Source organism: Salvelinus alpinus, chromosome 36, assembly GCF_045679555.1.
Source record: "Salvelinus alpinus chromosome 36, SLU_Salpinus.1, whole genome shotgun sequence".
Lineage (NCBI taxonomy): Eukaryota > Metazoa > Chordata > Actinopteri > Salmoniformes > Salmonidae > Salvelinus > Salvelinus alpinus.
Window position 1 is genome coordinate 18,614,341 of NC_092121.1, and position 21,712 is coordinate 18,636,052.

The 21,712-nt window shown below is 44.6% G+C and overlaps 1 protein-coding gene and 1 long non-coding RNA gene across 3 annotated transcripts in view; one reads left to right on the forward strand and one right to left on the reverse strand.

The window, feature by feature from the left end:
- Positions 1-1,094: 1,094 nt before the first annotated feature.
- LOC139564945 (uncharacterized) lies at positions 1,095-7,400 on the forward strand. Its single transcript, XR_011672846.1, has 3 exons — positions 1,095-4,347; positions 4,613-4,741; positions 5,271-7,400. It is a non-coding gene; the product is annotated as an uncharacterized lncRNA (long non-coding RNA).
- The window catches only part of LOC139564944 (ras-associating and dilute domain-containing protein-like), a 32,022-nt gene continuing 16,633 nt past the window's right edge, over positions 6,324-21,712 (reverse strand). The window contains exons 9-15 of one of the 2 annotated variants that reach the window (XM_071384885.1): positions 21,386-21,558; positions 15,599-15,743; positions 14,053-14,216; positions 13,502-13,889; positions 9,803-9,954; positions 7,694-7,833; positions 6,324-7,523 (exon numbers count right to left, since the gene is read on the reverse strand). In XM_071384885.1, coding sequence (XP_071240986.1) covers positions 7,424-7,523; positions 7,694-7,833; positions 9,803-9,954; positions 13,502-13,889; positions 14,053-14,216; positions 15,599-15,743; positions 21,386-21,558 — 1,262 coding nt within the window. In that variant the 3' untranslated portion in view covers positions 6,324-7,423. Of the gene's footprint in view, positions 7,524-7,693; positions 7,834-9,802; positions 9,958-13,501; positions 13,890-14,052; positions 14,217-15,598; positions 15,744-21,385; positions 21,559-21,712 lie in introns of both variants that reach the window. The other variant, XM_071384884.1, reaches the window with a different exon arrangement.

The window sequence follows — 21,712 nt, forward strand, 5'->3', positions numbered from 1 at the left end:
CATCCCGTAAGGCCGCCTTAGAGAAAACCTGCCAGGCCTTTAGGTCCGACCAGACGGAGTATGAGCGGTTTCTGGATCACATGACTCTCTGGCTCCAGGAGCACCAGGAACAGGCAGTGGAGCTGTTCAGCCTGTGTGATACAGACAGCACTGGTACCATCGGCCCCGAGGACTTTGAGCTGGGTAATCCATCCCTCTTCTGGTCTGTTACACCCTCATTCCCAGCCAAATGACCCAATATCTACTGGAAAATCTATCTCAAAGCTCTCATCTGAGGCTCATGGCTGCAATTAAGGTATGTCAAAGGATTACCTCATAATGAGTCCAAATACTCTTTTCAATGCTAGTAGTTCACTCTAGCATGTTTCAGTGAGTTCCATTTGGAAATGTTGCGATGATTCTTTCCACTGTAGACCCCTTGAAAAGTTAGGTCAAATGTAACTGGCTGTTCTCAGCTCCTTTAAATGTAACATAAAGAAAACCACTGTGGCAAGCAACTACAAACCGTTTTATGAGACTCCCGAGTCAGTCCTATCTGAATGCCACTGACTGTGTGGGCTTTTATTGAAGATATATAAGTGCTTATGGTCAGTGTTCTGATTCAGACTGCTTAGAATGCAACCACTTGTTCATTTCCTGGAGAGCTTGTAAGTGGCCCTCTCACCCCCCACAGATAACAGCTCGTCCTGGGAAACAAAAACAGAACAATGTTCCTTTTGTCCTTCAGGCCTCAGACATTGAGTTTACTGTAAGTTTCTTCAGAAGAAAACATTAATCCTTCAGAAAGTTGGAGCCAAGGAGAACCAAGGAGCACAGTCAGCCTTAAATCCAACATTCAGGCCTCTTTTATTTATTTATTACAATTTTATTTAACCTTTATTTAACTCTTGGCTAATGCCTCTGTGGATAGAGCCATTCAATGGCTGATTCAGAGAGATAGCATCATCATTGGTATAAGAATCACTATCTAGGGGATTAGCACTTTATAATGGACATATAATAGCCACAATTTCTGTAGATTGTCTCTGGTATAAAAAGCAATAAGTTCAAATTGAAAATCCCTTACATCCTTAGGTATGACAGATTTGGGGATTCCATGTCTGCAATTTCAGCTGGATCTGCTGTCTCAGCTACTGAGGAGAGGCAACGATGGGGAGATTGATTACAGGGACATGAGCAACCAACTACAGAGAGTAAGGTAAAGCAAAATCAGCATTCTATTCAAATCAAATCAAATTTTATTTGTCACATGTGCCGAATACAACAGGTGTAGTCATTACAGTGAAATGCTTACTTACAAGCCCTAACCAACAATGCATTTAAATAAAAGTAACAAATAATTAAAGAGCAGCAGTAAAATAACAATAGCGAGGCTATATACAGGGGTGCTGGTACAGAGTCAATGTGTGGGGGCACCGGTTAGTCGGGGTAATTGAGGTAATATGTACATGTAGGTAGAGTTATTAAAGTGACTATACATAGATACGTAATAACAGAGAGTAGCAGCAGTGTGAAAGGGGGGAGGGCAATGCAAATAGTCTGGGTAGCCATTTGATTAGATGTTCAGGAGTCTTATGGCTTGGAGGTAGAAGCTGTTTAGAAGCCTCTTGGACCTAGACTTGGCAGTTCAGTACAGCTTGCCATGCGGTAGCAGAGAGAACAGTCTATGACTAGGATGGCTGGAGTCTTTGACAATTTTTAGGGCCTTCCTCTGATATCGCCTGGTATAGAGGTCCTGGATGGCAGGAAGCTTGACCCCAGTGATGTACAGGGCCGTACGCACTATCCTCTGTAGTGCCTTGCGGTCGGAGTCCGAGCAGTTGCCATACCAGGCAGTGATGCAACCCGTCAGGATGCTCTCGATGGTGCATCTCTAAAACCTTTTGAGGATCTGAGGACCCATGCCAAATCTTTTCAGTCTCCTGAGAAGGAATAGGTTTTGTCGTGCCCTCTTCACGACTGTCTTGGTGTGCTTGGACCATGTTCGTTTGTTGGTGATGTGGACACCAAGGAACTTGAAGCTCTCAACCTGCTCCACTACAGCATCGTTGATGAGAATGGTTGCGTGCCCGGTCCTCCTGTTCCTGTAGTCCACAATCATCTCCTTTGTTTTGATCACGTTGAGGGAGAGGTTGTTGTCCTGGCACCACATGGCCAGGTCTCTGACCTCCTCCCTATAGGCTGTCTCGTCATTGTCGGTGATCAGGCCGACTGTTGTGCTGTTGTGTCATATGCAAACTTAATGATGGTGTTGGAGTCGTGCCTGGCCTTGCAGTCATGAGTGAACAGGGAGTACAGGAGGGGACTGAGCACGCACACCTGAGGGGTCCCCATGTTGAGGATCAGAGTGGTGGATGTGTTGTTACCTACCCTTAGCACCTGGGAGCGACCCGTCAAGAAGTACAGGATCCAGTTGCAGAAGGAGATGTACAGTCCCAGGGTCCTTAGCTTAGTGATGAGCTTTGAGAGCACTATGGTGTTAAACTCTGAGCTGTAGTCAATGAATAGCATTCTCACATAGGTGTTCCTTTTGTCCAGGTGGGAAAGGGCAGTGTGGAGTGCAATAGAGATTGCATTGTCTGTGGATCTGTTAGGGGGGTATGCAAATTGGAGTGGGTCTAAAGTTTCTGGGATAATGGTGTTGATGTGAGCCATGACCAGCCTTTCAAAGCAGTTCATGGCTACAGACGTGACTGCTACTGGTCGGTAGTCATTTAGGCAGGTTACCTTAGTGTTCTTTGGCACAGGGACTATGGTGGTCTGCTTAAAACATGTTGGTATTACAGACTCAGACAGGGAGAGGTTGAAAATGTCAGTGAAGACACTTGCCAGTTGGTCAGCGCATGCTCGGAGTAAACGTCCTGGTAATACGTCAGGCCCTGCGGCCTTGTGAATGTTGACCTGCTTAAAGGTCTTACTCACATCGGCTGCGGAGAGCGTGATCACACAGTCATCCGGTATAGCTGATGCTCTCTTGCGTGTTTCAGTGTTACTTGCCTTGAAGCGAGCATAGAAGTAATTTAGCTCGACTGGTAGGCTTGTGTTACTGGGAAGCTCTTAGCTGTGCTTCTCTTGGTAGTCTGTAATAGTTTGCAAGCCCTGCCACATCCGCCGAGCATCGGAGCCGGTGTAGTACGATTCGATCTTAGTCCTGTATTGACACTTTGCCTGTTTGATGTTTCGTTGGAGGGCATAGTGAGATTTCTCATAAGCTTCCGGGTTAGAGTCCCGCTCTTTGAAAGTGGCAGCTCTACCCTTTAGCTCAGTGCGGATGTTGCCTGTAATCCATGGCTTCTGGTTGGGGTATGTACGTACAGTCACTGTGGGGACGACATCATCGATGCACTTATTGATGAAGCCGGTGACTGATGGGGTGCACTCCTCAATGCCGTCGGAAGAATTCCGGAACATATTCCAGTCTGTGCTAGCAAGCAAGTCCTGTAGCTTAGCATCTGCTTCATTTGACCACTTTTTTATTGACCGAGTTACTGGTGCTTCCTGCTTTAATTTTTGCTTCTAAGCAGGAATCAGGAGGATAGAATTATGGTCAGATTTGCCAAATGGAGGGCGAGGGAGAGCTTTGTACACGTCTCTGTGTGTGGAGTACAGATGGTCTAGAGTTTTTTTTCCTCTGGTTGCACATTTAACATGCTGGTGGAAATTTGGTAAAACTGATTTAAGTTTCCCTACATTAAAGTCTCCGGCCACTAAGAGCGCCGCCTCTGGATGTGCATTTTCCTGTTTGCTTATGGCAGTATACAGGTCATTGCGTGTGGTCTTAGTGCCAGTATCGGTCTGTGGTGGTATGTAGACAGCTATGAAAAATACAGATGAAAACTCTCTCGGTAGATAGTGTGGTCTACAGCTTATCATGAGATACTCTACCTCAGGCAAACAAAACCTTGAGACTTCCTTAGATATCGTGCACCAGCTGTTGTTTACAAATATACATAGACCGCCACCCCTTGTCTTACCAGAGGCTGCTGTTCTATTCTGCCGATACAGTGTAAAACCCGCCAGCTGTATGATGTTCATGTCGTCGTTCAGGCATGACTCGGTGAAACATAAGATATTACAGTTTTTAATGTCCCGTTGGTAGTTTAATCTTGCTCGTAGGTCATCGATTTTATTTTCCAATGATTGCATGTTTGCCAATAGAACGGATGGCAGTGGGGTTTTACTCGCTCACCTACGAATTCTCTGAAAGCAGCCCGACCTCCGCCCCCTTTTTCTCCGTCTTCTCTTCATGCAAATGACGGGGATTTGGGCCTGTTCCCAGGAAAGCAGTATATCCTTCACGTCGGACTCGTTGGACTCGTTAAAGGAAAAAGCTACTACCAGTTCGTGGTGAGTAATCGCTGTTCTGATGTCCGGAAGTTATTTTCGGTCATAAGAGACGGTAGCAGCAACATTATGTACAAAATAAGTTAAAAAATAAGTTACAAACAACACAAAAAAAACGAACAAAATAACAGTTGGTTAGGAGCACGTAAAATGTCAGCCATCCTCTCCGGCGCCATTCTACACACACGCCATTCTCAAACATTCTAGTGTGGATGTTTGAGCATGTTTGTATTGGTTTCTATTGATGTTTTATCATTCTGTTTGAAAGAGTGGAGGGTAAGGATGAGAGAGAAGAGAATGATGTTCCCTGCTGTTTGGAGATCACTAGAGAGAAGCTACAGCCCAGTCCTAACTGTCAGCTAGGATTGTGGAGCCCACCACCACCTGAGACAAACAGGTAAGACATTCACATACAGTACATACTGCACAAACAAGAACTCAGACATACAGTATCTATACACACAGAAATACTCATGCTACAGTACATCACCCAGACAGGTCCACTTAAAATTAGCTCCCATTGAAAATACATGTCAGCCATTTATGTTTACGCTGAGGTTCAAAGTCGCCTGTGTAAAATGAGGCAAAGCTAAAGGCCAACAATTTGTACTCAAGATGAATTGTTTCACAAATTCTTGTGGTTCAATTGGAACAAACAAGCAGCACTGATGAACAGTAAATATGTAGGATATGCCCACAAATTGCTGCTATACCAAAACAGCCAGTCTGTGAGGTTAACCATGACAACCAACCCTCTCAGGACAACGCTATTTCTGACCTTGTAACTCTGTGATCAGCGTTAAATCACTTTGGGACACATCTCATAAAGACCTTGCATTGCACAGTAAGGAGTATAAAATAGCATAGCTGATCATAAGAGACAGTATATTTATCATCCACCTATTCTATTTCCAAACATGTTCCAGGTTCATTCTTCTGAGTATCAGACTTATACCATTTGACTACGGAGGAGTCCATCCAGGGAGCTTTGAGGTGGTGCTTCCCAGGAGCACCAGGGTGTCCAGCCTGTTCAGGGTGATCGAGGAGCGGGTTGGGATCCAGACCACCAGCCTGCAGGTGTTCAGAACCAGAGTTCCCTCCCAGGAGTCCTTCCTACCGCCAGACAGCTCTCTGGGGCAGTGTGGCTTCACTGGAGGCCCTGAGGACTCACCCAGACAGGCAACACTGTTCTATGACTACAGGCTGGAGTTAACTGACTGCCCCATCCTCAACTGTGACCACTACTTTGGTTCTAAGCAACCTCAGATTGGGGAGGACTACTTTGCATCAAGGCCTGTCTAGGTGACCTGTATAACTTATAGTATCAGCTGTGTAACTTACTATATCAGCACTTTTTTGATGTACAGATTTCTCTTTGTGTGACTAGCACCATGAAGCAATTACAGTTGATAATTGGCTGTGTTTAGCTAATTATTAAATCTGATCATTAAAAGTGCATTAATGTCAGCGTTATACCAGGGGAGAAAATGGATGACTTGGGCAGAACACTCCTTACAATCAGTAGCTTCTGACATAGTTTTGTGTTTACCTGCAAGCATGAAGTATGCAAAGTGTGAGATTGCCTTTTTAATGCCAAAACAACCATTTTCCTATAGGCCTCAGGGCACAGTGGAGAACCCTGGGGTGTGTCAAATTGAGTGTTGTAGTGGAAAGTGCTGCTCTAGTGGAAACCAAAGGGCACTATAAATGGCGGCTCTTGTGGTGGCCCACTAAAGCGTGTCTGCCCTGAGTGAGACACACCCTTGGTTTCCTGCTACCTCCCCCTGTTTAAAAGCACTTGGTCAACAGCTGGAGTTCTTATTCACCCCAAAGTGTGCCGTTGCTTTATTTGGCCTTGTTACGTCCCACGCCGTAGAGTGTTCAACCATCTGGGGATGCAGGTTGTACCGTCTGTGAGGCAACAACCTCTATGGGTAGAAGGCAATGTAGGGAATAACTCAGGAATAACTCAGCTCTCATTTTGCATTAAAATCTAAATAACATTTATTTAATATGTTCAAAAATACTGGACAATATAAGTATAAAAAAATGGAATACTCTTATTTGTCATCAATAAAATTGAAGACTTAACACTGTTAAGAGAGATAGTTCACTTAAAACTGTCATAAAGAGTAATTTGTTTATAAACATTTCATAAACAGTCATAAGTTAGAGTGTCACTGTCACCACATGGGAAAAGTCAGAGATGTTTAGCAGTGAGGTTTTGATACCTCCAGGAATCTATATTAGATTATCACTGAGATCCACTGAAATGCCTTATAGATAACCATAGAGTCCATGACAACCTTCCGTTATACTGTAGTGCTTCAGAAAGTATTTCACTAATAGCACTTCCGTAAATATCCAAAGTATACAGCCACTACGACATAAGGATGAGTCATTGTTTTTACTCAAAAAATACATTATAATTTACAGTTCTATAAAAAAAATTATATTTGCATAAGTTCTTATGGGTTTTGGCATTTGTAAAGCTGAGCAATCTTCAGACAGAATGCTGTGCACTATCCATTTGTAGTCAGTAGATAGTGGCCTTGAAGACACAAATAGCTCAACCCTGCTCACAACAACTGCCTTAACCGCTGTTCTTCTCTACTCTCCCAAACCCAGTGTTTTCTGGGTACGAAGGACAGCTCACCATGCAGATTTATTCACATGCTGACAAGAAAAGGGGGCAACAGAAAACACTTCTGCAAAGCTGTCTGGACCATGTTGTTGATACACATGTAGTGTTTGAATTTGAATTTGCATTCATTCAAAAGGGGTGCTTCAGAGAAGACTTGAGCAATAGTGGATTCAGTCTAGTGGTTTCAGCCTCCTTTGAGTGCCCTCCTGTTCATTCTATGTACAGTAAAGCTTAATTTAAAATACTCAGTGAGGAGTGATTATACACCAAAACAAAATAAACAGTCAAGTGTCTTGCATCCTTTGGCTGAGGAACACGTCTCGTAAAGTACTGACAGACAACTAAGCTCCTTAGTTGGATAAAGAGAGAAGATTAAGCTCCCTTCTGAGAGTCAAAGGTCACATGGGGAAGCCTCCAATGAAACCTTCCTTCCACTCAGCACGTGATCACTGAGCTCTTCCCCGTTGATTTGGACTCGTTTTTGGCCACCAGCAATCTGAGGGCATCCCCAGATGAATGAATGAGCTCTCTACCACTGTGACGGAGAGAACGAGAGAGAACATCAGAGGGTGTGTTACAGAGGGAACGACACTACTCTATGTTGTGTTTTATAACTCTTATTACCTAAATAATATCCAGTACTGTATTACAACTTCTTAATCAACACAGGGTGGTAAAGACCAGTCTCCATGTTACACTACTTACATGTGGTATTCCATGCCCACCAGACTGATGCCGTTCACAGCCAGGATACGATCTCCCAACCTCAGCTTCTGGCACTGGGCGGCTGGGGACTCAGGTACCACTGACTTGATATAGATCCCAGTCATCTTCAGAGGTGTTTTCTACACAGGACACAAGAGGATGCAGGAAGCGTTGAGGTTGGGTCTGAGGACATGCTGTACCTGCTCTATAGCATCATTACAGGAACATCTCCGCTGTTTCATCTCTATCCTACAGGGGGCACCACATGTTATAGAATCCTCCACAGCAGTACACCTGCATGCATATACATGAGTAGAGGCTTTCACAGACCAGACACGTTTCTGTTATGAATTAAATGATGAAAAAAGCACTTTAGTAGAATTCGAAGCCAAAGGCAGACATTGGAATGAGGGTAATAATAACCATTGCAGCTGCCTATTGTGCAATAGAGGAGTCTACCGGTTCTTATAAATTACCTTAGTGTTCTCAATGTGGTTCATGGCTGACTTCAAAAGGAGGTCAACACATTTACCACATGTTGTACACCTGTTAGTAAACCCAAGCTTAAGCCCACACCCACATACCATAACCACACACACACACACACACACACACACACACACACACACACACACACACACACACACACACACACACACACACACACACACACACACACACACACACACACACACACACACACACACACACACAGTGTTGGGGAAGCTACTCTGAAAATATAGTTTTCCAAGCTACCATTTACTTCACACTGGAAGAAGTTAAGCTAAACTAAAGCTACCCTTAAGAAAAATATAGTTTACTGAACTAAAGTTACTTTGAAAAAGTAGTTTACTACATTCAAACTACTTTGTGAAAAATGATCATATGTAAATCTGAAATGTCATAGACAACAAATTGCCAGAACAGAAAACCTTGGGGTCATATGTTAACAGAATGTGTAATTGAGTTTATTGAACACAAAAACCGATGTTCCAAGTGAGAATTAGGCAGCTCTGATGCTGCAGAAGAAAGGAAATGATTGCCTACTTCACCCATATTTTATTTTAGCCCCCCAAAAAGTATATATGGAGGTAGTTTAGTGCCTAAAATAAGAGGTTAAATACATGTCAAAAAATAGATCAATCGTTTCCTGATCTTTCTTATATCTCTCAGACATAGGACAGACACTTCTGAACAAATGTCCTTTTTATTTTTTGGGGGACTATCTGGTCCATGTAGTGAATCTGTTATTCAATGTGTTTCTATGGGCTAATAGCAGCAATGACAAATTCAATGTTTCGTTAAAAAAAAAAGTATAATTTCTCAGGACACCTTAAGGGGTCTTCAAATTCAAAATCAAATAGCTAAATGATCCTTGGTATTGCCATCTTAAAACAATTCCATATGTTAGCTTAGTAGAACCCCCCCTCCCCAGGCTTAGACAGGGCTATGACTCTACAGGATTACATTACTAGTTGAACTACATGTAGTTCACTATTCCCCAACACCGCGCACACACACACACACACACACACACACACACACACACACACACACACACACACACACACACACACACACACACACACACACACACACACACACACACACACACACACACACACACACACACACACACACACACACACACACACACACACAAACACGAAGTCCCACATAGGCTCAATAACTCTTCTTGCTATCTGTAGTTGAGATCTACGTCACAGTTCAACTCATCATTCATTTAAAGCTAGATTTCCCTGACTTTGATGCATGATGATGTAACACAGTTAATCATGGGAAATATGTAACCTTTAACTAATTAACCTGCGACTATGAGGTTTGAACAGCCATGCAAGGCCTTATATTAGGATGTCATAAATCACATGACCAAATAAGAGCCACACGCCCCTCGCATCGACAAGGCTGTCACTTTGTACAACCAGGCACAGACAGAATGTTAGAGCTTTTTCAAGTTTCATTGATTTCCCCATGCAGAGAGATGAAAAATAAGAAAGGGAGGTAGAGAAACAAAAAGGAAGATGAGACTTGGGTGAAGGAGATGAACAAAGGAGGAGGTGGAGGAATAAAGACAAGGATTTCACCCACCATTCCATCCACCAGTGCCAGGCCTAGACCATGAGGTCCTCTGTGTAGCTCCACAGTAAACACTTCATCCCTCTCTTTCTCCTCCTCTTCCTCCACATTATCTTCCTCCACATTCCCATTCCTTCTCTCAGAACATTCCCTTGGGCAGCTGCCTGCTGAGGAGACACAAGAACACCCCACATTAGACACAGTATCCAATCCCACCTTAACTCTGTTTAAAGTTCTACTTTTCCTGTTATTGTGGTCCTTTTAATGAAATGATAAAGAAATCATATCACTGTGGCAATTTGAGACAGGGTTGACTTCAGGAGAAACCATGAAAGTAGTGTCTGGTTCCCCTTTGGTTTTCCCTCTACAGTACCTTCTAGGGGTCTCTGTCTGTCTGTCTGTCTGTCTAGTCATATGAAAGAGATGTTCACAATACTGGGCTTGTGGTGAAGTCCAGAGGCATTAGTGTTATACGGATTATTATTTCTACCAATAGGAATATATATGGATCAAAGACTGGAGGTTCCTCTGAGCTGCTCCAGAGGGACACGCAGTTGGTTTGACCTCCTCAACATACATATAACTAGAACTGATATTGAACACAGATGTTGCATTTGGACTCCATTTAAATATCATGTCAAGTCTGAGTGCTATAACACTGTGGGGAGTCCACTAAATGCATAGACGTTGTAATGAGAACCATACAGAACCCCACTGAGAACAAGCTCTAAAGCTTTGGGGCCTTGGGAAAGCCCCCCCCCCCCCCCCCCGCTCTCCCCTGGTGTCCCCCTGCTCTCCCCCGGTCTCCCACTTGTCTCCCCCTGCTCTTCCCTGCTCTCCCTGCTCTCCCCTGTCTTCCCTGCTCTCCCCCAGTCTCCCCTGCTCTCCCCCTGCTCTCCCCTAGTCTCCCCCTGGTCTCCCACTGCTCTCCCCCTTGTCTCCCCCTGCTCTCCCACTGCTCTTCCCTGCTCTCCCCCTGCTCTTCCCTGGTCTCCCACTGCTCTCCCCTGCTCTCCCTCTGGTCTACCCTGCTCCCCCCTGGTCTCCCCCTGCTCTCCCCTGATCTCCCCCTGCTCTCCCCTAGTCTCCCCCTGCTCTCCCCTGATCTCCCCCTGCTCTCCCCAGGCTCTCCACTGGTCTACCCTGCTCTCCCCTGGTCTCCCCCTGCTCTCCCCTGATCTCCCCCTGCTCTCCCCTGGTCTCCCACTGCTCTCCCCCTGGTCTCTCCTGCTCTAACCTAGTCTCCCCCTGCTCTCCCCTGGTCTCCCCCTGCTCTCCCCCAGCCCGAGCCCATCTGCCCCCCATGCAGCACCTGCTCTGGACAATGCCTGTCCCGATTAAGATTCCACGCACCAACCCAACTGTAAATTCCCATGACGGGTCAGCCACTGATCTTTTCTCTCCTGACATCACCACCTCTCTGTAATTCTTGGTACAGATTAAAGGATTAGCAATGCTACCAAAATAGCGGTAAGTTACCGTCAGAGCCCAAAACCACCGAGGTTGAGCAGAGAGCAGGAGCACTCTATGGGACTGGGAGGCCACAGTAATACATGGTGGGAAGCTATGGTCAATGTCATAACCAGGGAAATAACATGATTAGAGAATATTTCTGTGAAAGTGGGTAATGTTCAATAGTACATCATTTTCATAACAATATCTTAGGTTTATGACAAACTATTAAACCATAGACAAGGGCCATTGATCGTAATGAGTTCTGATTATGATCAACAAAATGGAAGCTTTAGTAAAGCCCTATTTACACACAACCACACAGGGGGTCAGGGAGCTTTAAGCACGCGGTAAGCACTTACACACAATCAAATGTTACACAGAGCGTTTGTCTCTGATTAAGAGATGAGGGAACTAGCTGGTGTTAATCAACAGGAAAGGCCAGGAAAGGCCATGGGCTTTTATTATCTAACCTGTTGTTTGGATATGACCTGGGACTGTGGTATCTGAAATCAGAAATTCAGGATTCTCACAATGTTTTAGATAAAGTGGCATCAAACTCATAGACTCACTCTCTTTTGCTAGGTGTTTGACTCAATGATTGTATCCCTTGAGAAAAGTCAATGTACTGTATAGGACAGGTGTACTAGACTACTATTTGAGAATGTCCGGCGGTCACACACATTTCCTAGGTGGCAAAGGTCCGGATAGGTATTGTCATTTATCGGTGTAGTAACAAACCCCCACCTCCCAACCCATGCGACCTCAAACTGTTTAAATTGTACACAGCCATATTGCTGGCGGAGAGAAAATGTTGTCAGTTTAAACCTCGTTTCCTGCAATTCTACGCATTTTGACGTTTTAAAGCTAATTTCTTGATATTCTACACATTTTGACATTTCTGTGTGTTCATATGATACCTGAGTAACTGAACAAAATCAATGCGGGCCGCTGGTGTTGAGGCCCCTGGGCACGTAATCTAGCCATGATAACTACAAGATTTAGATATCTGGTTAGTCTAATTTACCCATCTAGCTAACATGGGCTAGTAGTAAGTCACTCAACATCTCTGACAGGTTATAAATAGCTCTCTAAGGTCTGTCAGTGACTGACATAACAAGAGGAAAACTGTCCATGCACTACCAAATTTCGAAATTGCACTTTTGCATTCTACAATTAGAACTCTCAACAGCAGTAAGTTGAAAGCCCAGCTGAGTTCCTAAATACAATTACACATACAATTAAAATGTAATTTCTGTCGGGACCCACAGTCCGTATTGACCCCGTTCTGGGTCTTGATCCGGACCGCGGTCCGTCTGTTGAGTATGGCTGGTATAGGAAAAGTGTTACACATTGTTTGAGACATCGCTAGAGAAAGCTGACCTGCTTTAGGGAGGGGGCGTCATTGTTATCCCTGGAAGTTAACCCTGGAAGTTTCCCTCCCAGTTACGGAATGAGATGTTTAGTCCTTTCCTCCCCGTTCTCAGGTCAACTCCTCCACCACAGAATAAATCATAACCAGAGAGCAGTCACTTTCCCTTCCCATCCACTCCTACAGATGACCTCATGAGCAGAGCTTCAAAAAATAATAGGCCTGACGAGAAGATGGCCTTTCCTCTAAACATGGAATCCACCCTACAGGGAGAACACGACCTTTACACAGCCAGAACAATGACCTGTAGTTTCTGTCCAAAGTCAATAGAGTTGAAGGGATGAAGGGAGGATGAGGGCTCTCCTCCTCCTCCCGTCATATCAAGCACCTTGTGTCAACCTGGAGCCACTGGGGACAAATATGCACCAGGGTCTCCCGGGTCAAGCAGACAAATTCTTCCTTTAATGGAGCCTGTCAATCATTGGTGGGTTGATATTACGAGGGAGGCACTAGCGACCTAACTCCAGGGGTTAGGTACATGAGCCACAGTGTGAGCCGAGGTGCCTGTATTTGCTGTGACAGGAGTTTTACATCACTTTAATCAAAACCAGCCGAGGGAGGGAAAGGCCATGAAGGGATCCTCTGTTATTCTTTGTCTTCGTAATTCATCCAAGGTGATTGAGACAGGATCAGTTTCTTTTAGGATTACTATATACAGTATGTGCCCCCCACTGTTACAGCATCATCAATCCTCTGTTATGATTGGTCAATAACACACTTCAGCTGACACATGGCTTTTTATGCTTCTTTTCTATCTTTCTATCTTTTGTATTGTAACTGGATGCTCTGTATGTAGCCCGACTGTATGCCATAGCCCTCTGTGTTACCTTTCCTGTGCTGCCGTACTGCTCCCTCCTGCAGGTCTGCCTCCAGCTCAGACTGAGACAGCTCCATGCCCTGGGGGGTGTTGGGGGGCGTCAGCAGGCAGGAGGGGTCCAGAGCCAGGCTCTTGTGGCATCCCAGGTCAGCCTGGCCCCTCCTAGGTAGGGCGTTCTGCAGCTCCAGACTCTTCAGCTTGTGGGTCAGCACTGCCTCTGCCAGGCAGCAGCTTAGGTCACCATGAGACCCCCGTGCCTGAGGGGGCGCCGCAAGGCTCAAAGATTCCACCTCTGCCCTGAGCGAGGGGCAGGGAACTGGGTCAGGGACCACCACTGTGACAGAGGGCGAGGAGCGCGAGGTCGCAGACTTGGCGTCTGTAGCTGTCTCGCTGAGTGCCTGAAGGGAGGGAGAAGTCAATAAAACAGAGATGGAAAAACATCAAAGTTAAAATGTCTCATTTACTGAGCACCACCAGTCCAGGGCTACCACTGGCCTCTCATTAGATTGTATATTTGTAAAATCTGGGTACACAGAGTCAGAAGGTCAGATAGGTGGTTACCTGCTGTGTTGTTTGACTGGTGGGGAGACTAAGGATGAAGTCCTGCAGACGGCCGAGCTGCTCAAATAGAGCGGGCTCCGTGATTGGTTTACCCAACTCCAGGTGGAAGGTGTTGCTAGGCAGGATAAGGGGAGGGTGGTTGTCGAAACTCTCCAGGATGTCAGCTAGAGGAGGAGGGAAATACAGGACATCATTAAAGACAGAAGATGTGACTCAGAAGCTCTGGAAGAGCATTCTCACGGTGTACACTACATTATTTATACTTGTTATTTCCTTTTACTTCATTGACTTAATTACGTCTGATTTGTAGGTTAATCCTTTAGATTCTCCAGTTAAAGAAAGACGGTCATGGGCTCTAGGACAAGATAAAGTTCCCCCCAGGGGGTGCCAGCGGGAGTTGGGCTATTCACACAGAAGAGGTGAGGTGACAGGGGACAGAGAGGGGAGACAGGTGCCAAGTCCTATATTGAGAGGGGTGGATTTGAGAGTTAACTCTGTGGTGAGACTGATTGGGCTGGACAGGGTTCTCCTCTCTAACCTCCCCCCTGTACCCATGCTCCAATTTAGAGTTAGACTGGGACAGGCAGACAGGATTACTCTGGGGAACACACTCAGCCACTCTCAGACACAACAGGGAATAGGCCTCTAGTTACTAATACCCTGACTACACCGCTCGCGTCGCGTTGCAAAATAAATTTAGAAATCTATGTTATTCAATTATAGCACCCACACTGCTCGCGCGCGTCAACGAGCGTCTGCGTTGCCAAGGGCTAAAATAGAAGTCCTTTCTATTTCTGACGCAGATTGAGCTGCAAGTCCTGCCTCTCCCATCTCCTCATTGGTTTGTAGAAGCAGGTACCCACGTGTCATCTCCTCATTGGTTATACCCACGTCGGTGATTGAAAGACGAACTGTGTTCCTGGTCGTCGTGGTAATACTATGAAAGTTTAGATGCCAATCACCATATAAGTTCAAAGATGAAAAAGCCTGGAAGGAGGAGAGATGACTAGAAATGATTCGGTTGACCATTTTATGTGTGGATGAATTGTCGGAGTAGAGGACCTTGTGCATTTCAGGTAAAATAACAACTCAATGTTTATATGCCAGGACAAATTAGCTAGCAACAGCAAGCTAGCTAAATAGGACAAATTAGCTAGCAAGTGCAAGCTAACTAGCTAAATTTCCATAAATGTTTCATGCTTTTCGACCTGTCCCCAAATTAATGTAATTGGTTCAGAGTTTGCTGTAACCAGTCATGATCGCGTTTGGTGTAGGGGGACAAAATAAATTTATGAACGATGGCGCAAGCGCGCAGCCGGTTTGGATTCCGTATAACCCTATCAGGGCATGGGCGACAGTCGGATCTGATTGAATCTTGGCAGAGTGAGTGTGTGTACACAAGCGTACAGACTACATAGGCTATGTGAATTTGTTTGTCTCCAAGAAACACGTGTGTTTGTTTCAAAATATGGTTTATACACGTGAACGCGTCTGTGTGTCTGTTTGGCTACCCGCCGTGACTCTGCTGTATCTGTGTTCCACTCACTGGTCCTGAGGGCAGCCTCTGCCTCGTCTGGCGAGGGGTTCCAGTCTGCAGGACAGGCCCTGCCTGGGTTATACTCCCTCAGCATGTGGTGCAGTTGGGCTGGGTTCAGAGGCATGAACTCAGTCCTCAGAGAGCTCCATGATGCCTGAAACACACACACACATATGTACACTCACACGTTACAAGAATATCAAGGTACAGGCACAAGGACCATGATACAAGGAATATGATTGCATATTTCACAAAAGAGTAAACATAGCATCATTTAAATGCAAGAGCTGGCAGAGCTGTTTGATGTCATTGTTGTTAGTGAAACTAAAAATGACAGGGTAGCATTTCCTCAGTGTGGTTTATTTCCACACAAAGCTATTCATGTACAAAATATTTCAAACCACAAATCTGTCCAAGTACTGTAATTGCATATTTGTGTCATTCCAATGACAGATTATGTGGTGATGAATTCATTAGGAAAATAAATCTAGGACTGTAAGTAATACTTGTCGTGCCAACCTCTGTCACTGTCTGTAGTAATACAATTAACACACACACACACACACACACACACACACACACACACACACACACACACACACACACACACACACACACACACACACACACACACACACACACACACACACACACACACACACACACACACACACACACACACACACACAGAGAATGGAGAAATGTTCAAATGCTTGATTGTGGAAGTCAATGTTCCTGAATGTCACATTTTCCATCTATATGACTAAACATTGATGAGTCATAAACGTCAAGCGTCAGATGTCATCAGAAGATGTGCTAATTACAGCGTCTAGATTGCTGTATGTGTTATATGACTATGAACAACCTGGTGTTTGTTATCCTCTCAGTTGACCTCTCTCTGGTTAGTGGGAATAAACACACAAGAGACTTAACCTTCAACTATTTCCTCATTCAGTCAGACACACCTTGGAGAGCTGAGGTGTTTTAATGACTCAGTAACTAACCAGAAAGACATAGGTGAATCATTTCAAGATGACATCATTGGCATAGAGGTGTTATTGGTATGCTGACAGGCATTGTGTAGAATATATCAGACCATATTTACCCCAGCCTTGTATACCTTCCTTCCTCAAATGAGCACACCCTCTTTGTCGCATGACAGCACAGAGGCTGGCCAGAAGGAGGAGTTATGGGAATGTTTATAAGCAATAGTGACTTATGTTTTACATTATTTTAAGTCTATATTTTCTACATCTACTATTTGACTTGGTGTATCCCAGTCATAAGTGGCATAACATTATGGCATCAATGACACAATCTTCCTAACTTTGTATCGTCAGTAATTACTGGAGAATGAGAGAGCTCAGCCATAACAAAACCATGCCACATCACTGGTCATTTACCACGTCCCTCACTCCCTCGAGCCCAGAACTCCAGATGGAAAACTGAGAATATGACAAGGGTGTGTGCTCCGTTTAACCAACCACAACATCTGACCTCGTGCCATGGGAGTGATCCATACACAAAACCACCAGCCTCCTAGCAACCGTCCCCACGAATAGAGGAGAGAGGCAGCCTTTGACTGAGGGGAGACTGGTTCTACTACTGGGGAGCTGTTTTGGGGCTGTTACCATGGCTGCCTTCTGGTTAGATATTGAGAACAGGTGTTGTCTCATACTGTATTAGCCCCTTATGGCTGTGGATTGAAGAGTGATGCTACACTGTCAGTCTGGTTGCACTGGGTCTCAGCAGGCTCCTTTCTCCATTCCTGGTGAATGAGTTCCATCAAAATAAAATCAGATCAAGAAACTATAAACTCTGGATCTAAATTAAATATGAGGGCAGCTGCAGGAGAAAATACAACTTTCTGACTGAATTTGATGCTTTAGGGCTGTGCAAACTGTGGTTTTAAGATAAAACCCACAACTATCCATAACAACAACAGTGCTGTAATTGGGATGAGTAGGAGGTGATTCTCTCATGTACTAACCCGGCAGAACATTGCAAGACCATGACGTGTCCACAGCCTTCCTGCAGCCCCTGGACATTCATAAGATGAGACATACAGTAGTGTGGGCATGTCACGGCAGAGTTCACTCTTTTCTTTGAAGGTGACAGGGCTAAAGCCAGCCTTGTGTCACACACAGACTGGCAACAGGTTTTCCTTATCTCCCTTATCTTTTCAGGTGTCATAAACATGACCAGAAACAGGATATGTGTGTGTGTGTTTAACATTTGTTTCTTCACTTATTTTTTTAATATAACTTTATTTAACTAGGCAAGTCAGTTAAGAATAAATTCTTATTTACATTGACGGCCTACCCCGGCCAAACCCGGATGACGCTGGGCCAATTGTGCACCGCACTATGGGACTCACAATCACGGCTGGGTGTGATAGAGCCTGGAATCGAACCAGGGACTGTAGTGATGCCTCTTGCACTGAGATGCAGTGCCTTGGACCGCTGCGCCACACGGGAGCCCCTTAGCTGGGTTGTTCTACAGTGGGGCAAAAAAGTATTTAGTCAGCCACCAATTGGGCAAGTTCTCCTACTTAAAAAGATGAGAGAGGCCTGTAATTTTCATCATATGTACACTTCAACTATGACAGACAAAATGAGAAGAAAAAATCCAGAAAATCACATTGTAGGATTTTTTATGAATTTATTTGCAAATTATGGTGGAAAATAAGTATTTGGTCACCTACAAACAAGCAAGATTTCTGGCTCTCACAGACCTGTAACTTCTTCTTTAAGAGGCTCCTCTGTCCTCCACTCGTTACTTGTATTAATGGCACCTGTTTGAACTTGTTATCAGTATAAAAGACACCTGTCCACAACCTCAAACAGTCACACTCCAAACTCCACTATGGCCAAGACCAAAGAGCTGTCAAAGGACACCAGAAACAAAATTGTAGACCCGCACCAGGCTGGGAAGACTGAATCGGCAATAGGTAAGCAGCTTGGTTTGAAGAAATCAACTGTGGGAGCAATTATTAGGAAATGGAAGACATACAAGACCACTGATAATCTCCCTCGATCTGGGGCTCCACGCAAGATCTCACCCCGTGGGGTCAAAATGATCACAAGAACGGTGAGCAAAAATCCCAGAACCACACGGGGGGACCTAGTGAATGACCTGCAGAGAGCTGGGACCAAAGTAACAAAGCCTACCATCAGTAACACACTACGCCGCCCGGGACTCAAATCCTGCAGTGCCAGACGTGTCCCCCTGCTTAAGCCAGTACATGTCCAGGCCCGTCTGAAGTTTGCTAGAGAGCATTTGGATGATCCAGAAGGAGATTGGGAGAATGTCATATGGTCAGATGAAACCAAAATAGAACTTTTTGGTAAAAACTCAACTCGTCGTGTTTGGAGGACAAAGAATGATGAGTTGCATCCAAAGAACACCATACCTACTGTGAAGCATGGGGGTGGAAACATGCTTTGGGGCTGTTTTTCTGCAAAGGGACCAGGACGACTGATCCGTGTAAAGGAAAGAATGAATGTATCGTGAGATTTTGAGTGAAAACCTCCTTCCATCAGCAAGGGCATTGAAGATGAAACGTGGCTGGGTCTTTCAGCATGACAATGATCCCAAACACACCGCCCGGGCAACGAAGGAGTGGCTTCGTAAGAAGCATTTCAAGGTCCTGGAGTGGCCTAGCCAGTCTCCAGATCTCAACCTCATAGAACATCTTTGGAGGGAGTTGAAAGTCCGTGTTGCCCAGCAACAGCCCCAAAACATCACTGCTCTAGAGGAGATCTGCATGGAGGAATGGGCCAAAATACCAGCAACAGTGTGTGAAAACCTTGTGAAGACTTACAGAAAACGTTTGACCTCTGTCATTGCCAACAAAGGGTATATAACAAAGTATTGAGATAAACTTTTGTTATTGACCAAATACTTATTTTCCACCATAATTTGCAAATAAATTCATTAAAAATCCTACAATGTGATTTTCTGGATTTTTTTTCTCATTTTGTCTGTCATAGTTGAAGTGTACCTATGATGAAAATTACAGGCCTCTCTCATCTTTTTAAGTGGGAGAACATGCACAATTGGTGGCTGACTAAATACTTTTTTGCCCCACTGTATATGGTGGTCTCTGTCTTTATGTCTCTAACTAGCCCACAGTGTTAACTAACTGAACCACCACCAGATATGTTAAGGCTCAACTTCCCCCCAGTAAACAGGATCCTCCTTTCAGTGGATTACAGAGAGAATGGCATGCTTCAGGAAGGATTAACTACTCAGTGGCACACAGTTTAAAGCTACAGGCATCAACAACGTGGGATTTAAACATACATACAGTGAACCTGGCCGTGACCCCACTGTCCGAGGATGTCTCAGGGGGTGTTGGGATATGCAAAAAACACATTTCAATTCACACGTATATAATACACACTTGTACATGTGTGAAACAGGATAAATATAAGCACCCACCTAATTATGAATTATTATTATGTCTATTTGTTTAAGTTCTTGGTGCAAGGACTGCCTATCTTGGCAAAATGTGCATTTTCTTCATCAATAGATGAGAAGTCATTGCATAATACGAGATGTAGAGGACAATTTGGTGGGTAAAAATTACATTGTTTCCAAGCATTCTTTCCCCTCTCCCACAGCTCAGGCTTTTTTAATGATGTCATGTGGTGGCGCGTGTGAGTTCCACTCAGCTGACATCCGTCAGTGAAAATAAGCTTTCAGCTCTAACATTTTCAATCTGTTCCATACCTTGTAAAACACCTGTGTTCTACAATGGATACATTCAGAATTGCTATAGTGGACGAAAATGTTTCCATCTGGATGTTGTCATCACACCGATAGTGTTAAGACCATACTTTGTCTAACTTTTCTCATAACATCAGAAGTGCGTATCGTACTACTGTACCTGAAGCCTGCAGTATTTTTCCAGATCTGATAACTGGTCAGGGCAGTGGAATGTTTAGTAAGGTGCTATAGAGGTATAAAACCAACAGCCTGTGTACACACACCTTTCCCACAATAAGTGTGACAGTGAACAAACAACATCTCTCACCCCACAATGGCCCATTCAAACTATACTCGCAATGTTATCATCTTATAACTACTTCAACAGTATCACCTCCATCAAAGACAACATGCATTTCTAAGAGTCAAACCTAGTTAGCAACGAAATGTAGGGAAACAGAGTTTCAGTGATGATTCATGAATGTTTTCAATGTTTTGCCAGATTTTCCTAAATACTTCCCAAAGGTTTCCCACTCGAGGCATGTTCGGTATGCCAATAATCTCCCGTGGGCAGATTCTGCATGTAGACCCAAGAATCTGCCTGGACTGAATGGGATCCCTGTGATAACGAACTGCAGTAGTTTCAGTCTTTGGGTTTTCGTCACTGGTTATATGGACATATCAGGATTGAACGAAGGATGGGCTTAAACTTCTTGGCTACAAGTGATTCACGCGTGGCCCACACAGATCGGAAAGGGGGAGGGGGCTTTGGATAAGAGTTTATTTTTGCGAGGGTGGAGACTTTGCAAACTGCTGGAACTCACAATTCCTAACACGTATAGACCCAGAAGTAAGTCACGCAGTTGACCAAATGAATAATGCTTTTACTTTTGGGTTAACAGAGATTAGTGTACCAATAGTAACTGAGACACTTGGTGATGTACAGTCTAATACACTGTAAAATACCATTTTGATACACTATATTTTCAGACTGCATTGGACATCTTGGCTACAGTGTTATTTAGTGCTCTGACTCAGCATACCAAACCAAAACAGGAAGTGAAAATAAAGGAAGTGCCCTCTGACCTGTAGTAGGTTCTCCTTGGGCGTTGCCAGCAGATTGACAGCAGCAGAGAGCTTCTGGAAGAAGTCCACAGCCAGGTCCCCTAGGCCCATCCCCTGTATCCAGTCCATCAGCAGATCCAGGTTGGCCCTGATCTGGACCCCTCTAGACCACTGGTAGAACCCACCTCCAGAGCCTGCAGAACAAATCACTACTCAGACATGCTCATGTAATTTCGATCATAGCTATTGAGTATAATAAAACTTCTATAAGATGCAGCATGCTAGCAGATACCCATAGACTTCCAGTTATTGCACTAACGCTAGTTAGCAGTGGCTCATGAAACTATC